General features: G+C 33.6%; 1 protein-coding gene across 1 annotated transcript; it reads left to right on the plus strand.

Moving 5' to 3' along the window:
- The first annotated feature begins 1,834 nt into the window (after positions 1–1,834).
- Positions 1,835–5,823, plus strand: LOC122512014. Its single transcript, XM_043627618.1, has 2 exons — positions 1,835–2,647; positions 5,681–5,823. Exons 1-2 carry the CDS (start codon positions 2,029–2,031, stop codon positions 5,821–5,823), a joined length of 762 nt encoding a protein of 253 aa, XP_043483553.1. The 5' UTR covers positions 1,835–2,028.
- Positions 5,824–6,194: the final 371 nt, after the last annotated feature.

The following is a 6,194-nucleotide window of genomic DNA, read 5'->3' on the forward strand; positions in this document are numbered from 1 at the left end:
TTATTTGTTCAGTAAATTGTAGATTTGAAAATACGCATTTTCTATGTGTAATTAAAAAAATTTAACAATTAATTGTTTAATTATATGATTATTAAACAGTTGCTGAAATATCGATTTGACATTTATAACTTTAAAAAATTAATTTTTAAAATTTTTTTATTAAATTATTATTTTTTTTTATTAATCAAAAACTTAGGAAAAAGCATTTTTTTAACGCACCATATAAAACTTTCTGAAAATCGCCATCAGATTCAGTATCAGCGACCCCATAAACCCCCGAGTAACAACTTTGAACCAAATCTGATAAATTAAAAAAATTTTTGTCCACCAAATTGGATCCGCTATTTTAAATTTTTGAAAATTAACATCAGATTCGGCATCAGCGACCCCAAAAACCCCCGAGAAACAACTTTCAATCAAATCTGATGAATTAAAAAAATTTTTGTCCGCCATATTGGATCCGCCATTTTGAATTTCTGAAAATAAACATCAGATTCAGCATCAGCGACCCCAAAAACCCCCGAGAAACAACTTTCAATCAAATCTGATGAATTAAAAAAATTTTTGTCCGCCATATTGGATCCGCCATTTTGAATTTCTGAAAATAAACATCAGATTCGGCATCAGCGACCCCAAAAACCCCTGAGTAACAACTTTCAAGCAAATCCGATGCATTTTAAAATTTTTCTGTCCGCCATATTGGATCCGCTATTTTAAATTTTTGAAAATTAACATCAGATTCGGCATCAGCGACCCCAAAAACCCCCGAGAAACAACTTTCAATCAAATCTGATGAATTAAAAAAATTTTTGTCCGCCATATTGGATCCGCCATTTTGAATTTCTGAAAATAAACATCAGATTCGGCATCAGCGACCCCAAAAACCCCTGAGTAACAACTTTCAAGCAAATCCGATGCATTTTAAAATTTTTCTGTCCGCCATATTGGATCCGCCATATTTATTTTCTGAAATTCGATATCAAATTAACGTTTTTGCTTATAGAATACAAAGTATGTATCCTTGTGCTAATTTTACCCCCAATTCATAGGTGATCTCCTCATTCAATCCCTTTTTATTAGCACTTTTAGGCCGCTTTTTTTTAATTTAGATACATTTATAGGTTATATTGGAGCCGCCATATTGGATTTTTCAAAAGGCCACATATTTTTCGAAAGTACCTATATATATGAATAACTTTTGGGTATAACTAATTTTTTAGGAAGCTCTCAATTTTGGCCAACGGGGTGGCACACTTTAACGTGAAACGTCCCATAAATATATATATATATATATATACAAAAGAATATAGTCAAATATAATTAAAAACTAATTTCATGATAAAATACTTCTTATTAATGTAAAATAAAGTTTTTAAAAAATAACATAAATTAATTAAATTGTATAAAAAACCTTTTTTAAGTCAGAAATTTTAATATATCTGTGGTGTATTCGAATGTCTTATCATCGAATGTGATTTTTCGGTACATTACGAGACACCTTTCGTCTTTCAAGTGGACCTATGTTTCATTTCATTTTCACACGCACACACATATGTTTTTCCCCTCTTTATATATTTTTGTATTCACGAAGTTGTGCGTTGCTACGACAATCGCGCATGACTTAGATTCTTATCTTCCTTCGAGAGATTTTACTTGTTCGTGATACTACGATTTCTAAGTTTTAATTTATCAAGAATTTTATATCTAAAATTATCAGTTTAATTTCAATTAATCCGAAATTGATTGTTCAATAAAATTAAATTGTTTATTTTATTGATTTTTGAAATATTAAATAAATTCTATTATTTGGTTATAAATTCTGTGATTTTTCCTTAAAAGAATTTAAAGCACATGTTCGTTAAAACATAACCCCACATTGGTGACCCTCGAACTTGTGTATAAAACGCAACCGCATTGCTGAGTACCCATGAACGCTGTACTGCGGGAGTGTAAAATTTAAACTTTTCTTTTTAAAAATTGTGGTGTCTATCTAGTGAATTTTTCCTTGCTCTCTATTTCAACTCAGTCATGCCTGTTGAAATAAAAGTAGATTCGGAACAGTCTACAACAATGCATCAAGATGATGGAGTTTCAAATGCTACTTTGGAGGCTTCAATTGCAAATTTACAAGCTATTTCAATACGGCCACTCAAATTTTGGAGTCATGCACCAGCACTTTGGTTTAAACAAATGGAAAATATGTTTTATTTGGCAAGTATAACTACAGAAGTTACTAAATATAGACATGTAATAAGCAATTTAGACTGGGAACAATTAAAAGAAATTCAAGATATTATAGATCGTGATGTACAAACTATTGAAGCACCTTATAAATTAGTTAAAGAACATTTAATTAGCCGTTTATCTAATTCGCAGAATTTTGATATTAAACAAATGCTTGAACGAGAACAATTAGGTGATAGAAAACCATCTCAACTTCTTAGAGAGTTACAGCGTTTGGGTCACAAGAAGGTCACAGATGAATTCATTCGTACCATTTGGACTAGCCGACTTCCCGATCAACTTCAACCTGTTTTGGCAACGCAACCGCCTGACACGACCTTGGAAAAACTCGGAGTACTGGCAGATACGGTATTTGATTTAGTACCACAACAGCAATTTTCTCAAATTAACGCTACAACCTCAGGTAATACTTTAAATTTATGTAATAAAGAATCTGCTCGGACAGTGTCAAAATCTCAGGATACTGTTAGTCAACTTACTGAGCAAGTTGCTGCTCTTTCAAAACAGGTTTCAAATTTAATTAGAAACTCTAAACATAAATATCGGTCTAGATCTAATTCACGCTCATCATATAATAACAGAAATTTTTCAAATCAAAATAACCAACGTTATAAAAATAATAATGATAATAATAGTTATTGTTGGTATCATAAGAAATTTGGTAAAGCAGCCAGAGATTGTAAACCAGGCTGTACTTTTGAATCGGAAAACCCTTAAAAAGTTCATTAGCGGTGGTTAATGAACCGTTAATTAAAACCCACCGTCTTTTTGTTATTGATATTTCGTCAAAATTAAATTTTTTAATTGATACTGGTTCTGATTTAAGCGTGTTTCCTCGAAGACTAGTAAACGGTTGGAAGGAAAAATCTAAATATGTTTTATTTGCAGTTAATAGTCAATCAATTAATACGTACGGTCCAATTTATTTAACTTTAAATTTTAATCTTCGTCGAGATTTTGTTTGGCGTTTCATTATCGCTGATGTCGATACACCTATCATTGGTGCTGATTTTCTTAACCACTATGGTTTACTGGTAGATATACAAAATAGTTGCCTTCAAGACAACCTTTCAAATATAACTACTAATGGATTTTGCGCTAAATCAACCAAAATACCTCAAATTAAAACAATAACTCAGATTAATAAATATTATAAAATTTTGCAGGAGTTTCCTAGTCTAACTCGACCTGATGGTATTTGCAAGGAGGTTAAACACAAAACTACTCATCATATCGTCACGAAATCAGGACCTCCTATTTCCTGTAAGGCGAGAAGGTTGGCACCAGATAAGTTCAAAATCGCAAAACATGAATTCGAGACTATGGTTAAAATGGGAATTGCTAGGCGTTCTAAAAGTAAATTTGCTTCGCCTCTTCATCTTGTTCCTAAAAAGGACGGAGGTTGGAGACCTTGCGGAGATTATAGAGGTGTTAACAATATCACGGAACCCGATAATTATCCTCCTAGAAATCTTCAAGATTTTTCCGCTAATCTTGCTGGTAAAATAATATTTTCTAAAATCGATTTAATGCGAGCTTTTAATCAGATTCCAGTTCACCCACCAGATATAGAGAAAACTGCAGTTATTACACCGTTTGGTCTATATGAATTTCCTTTCATGACCTTTGGGCTTTCTAATGCTGCACAAACTTTCCAGCGATTTATTGATGAGGTGACAGATGGACTCGATTTTTGTTTTCCGTATATAGACGATATTTTAATTGCGTCTAAAAATGAGAAAGAACACGAGGCTCATATTAGAGAATTATTCCAGAGATTAGAAAATTTTGGTGTAGTTATTAACATTTCTAAATGTACTTTTGGAGTTTCAACATTGGAATTTCTTGGTCATACTATTTCAGTCGATGGTATTAAACCCCCTGAATCTCGTGTTAAAGCTTTACTAAATTGCCCATTTCCTAAAGATGTCAAACAATTGCGTAGATTTTTAGGTTCTTTCAATTTTTACAGACGAATTATTCCGAATGCGGCGACTATTCTCGCTCCATTAAACGAATGTCTCAAAGGACCTAAAAGCAAAGGGAAGAAACTTATCGTGTGGACACCTGAATTGTCTTCTGCTTTCGAGGAGTGTAAGAAAAAGTTTGCTGAAGCTTCACTCCTGGCCCATCCAGACATTAACCTTCCTTGGGCTCTTTTTACCGACGCTTCAAATACCGCTATAGGAGCTGTTCTTCAACAGAAATCTGTATTTGGATGGCAACCTTTGGCATATTTCTCGAAAGGTTTGAATCTCACGCAACGTAAGTATAGCACTTACGATCGAGAATTACTAGCTATTTATAAAGCTATTAAATATTTCAGTTTTATGCTCGAAGGTCGAAATTTCGTAATTTATACCGACCATAAACCTCTTGTATTTGCTTTTAAGCAAAAACCCGAAAAAAGTACGCCGAGACAATTTAATCACCTCGATTATATTTCTCAGTTCACGACAAAAATTTACCATATTTCCGGAGCTGATAATATTGTTGCCGATATGCTTTCTAGAGTAGAATCTATTGCTTTACCTGTTAGTTCGGAAGAGCTTTCAGCTGCTCAAAATGATGATAAAGAGTTAAAAATTATTTTAAAATCTGATTCTTCTTTAAAACTAATTAAACATAAGGAAACTAATGTTTATTGTGATTTCTCTACAGGCACATTACGTCCTTTTGTACCCTTGCAACTTCGACACAGAATTTTTGAAAGTCTGCACAGCTTAAGTCATCCTGGCTGTAAAGCATCTGTAAAATTAGTTTCGGATAAATATGTTTGGCCAAATATCAAAAAAGATTGTTCGGAGTGGACACGTGTTTGTATTCCTTGTCAACGTTCAAAGATCACTCGACATTCAGTTACTCCACTCAGTGAATTTTCTGCACCATCAGCTCGTTTTGAACATATTCATATCGACCTGGTTGGACCTCTTACTGTTTCACGAGAATTTAGATATTGTTTAACAATTGTTGATCGATTTTCCAGATGGCCAGAAGCTTTCCCGCTTAAAAATATTGAATCCAAAACTGTAGCTCGACAACTCTTTTCTGGTTGGTTTTCTCGATATGGAATTCCCCTTCGAATCACCTCAGATCAAGGTAGACAGTTTACCTCAGATCTTTTTCAATCGTTGGCAAAATTTTTTGGTATTAATCATCTTCGCACTACTTCTTACCATCCACAAGCGAATGGGATGGTGGAACGTTTGCATCGTCAGTTAAAGGCAGCTATAGAGTGTCATGAGGATGAAAATTGGGTTGATTCTCTTCCTATTGTACTTTTAGGAATTAGATCGTCTTTTAAGCCTGATATCAATTCTACTCCGGCAGAGTTAGTTTTTGGAGAACCGATTCGAATTCCAGGAGAATTTTTGACTCCAGCAAAAACTGAAAATTCGCAAATAGAATTTGTTAATAATCTTAAAATGCATTTCAGGTCACTTCAACCTAAACCTGTTCTTCGTCATGGTACTCAATCAACTTTTGTGCATAAAGATTTGGATCAATCAACTCACGTTTTCGTTCGACGAGGATCAAGAATGGTACTTCAACAACCGTACGAAGGACCGTTTGAAGTAATTAAACGTACATCAAAATATTTTGTTATACGAATACGTGGAAAGGATTCAACAGTATCGATTGATCGACTTAAACCTGCTTATTTGTTGTCAGACGATGTCTCTGATTTAGAGAATGTTCAGAAAAATCCGAATATTATTAGTAATAAACTTTCGTTACTGCCTACGAATTCTTGTAAAGAATTTACTACGACTCGATCAGGACGTAAAGTTCGGTTTCCTGATCGATTGACATTTTCATAACTTATATCAAGTTATTGGGAAGGGAGTAATGTGGTGTATTCGAATGTCTTATCATCGAATGTGATTTTTCGGTACATTACGAGACACCTTTCGTCTTTCAAGTGGACCTATGTTTCATTTCATTTTCAC

This window comes from Leptopilina heterotoma, unplaced genomic scaffold, assembly GCF_015476425.1.
Source record: "Leptopilina heterotoma isolate Lh14 unplaced genomic scaffold, ASM1547642v1 Lhet_92, whole genome shotgun sequence".
Lineage (NCBI taxonomy): Eukaryota > Metazoa > Arthropoda > Insecta > Hymenoptera > Figitidae > Leptopilina > Leptopilina heterotoma.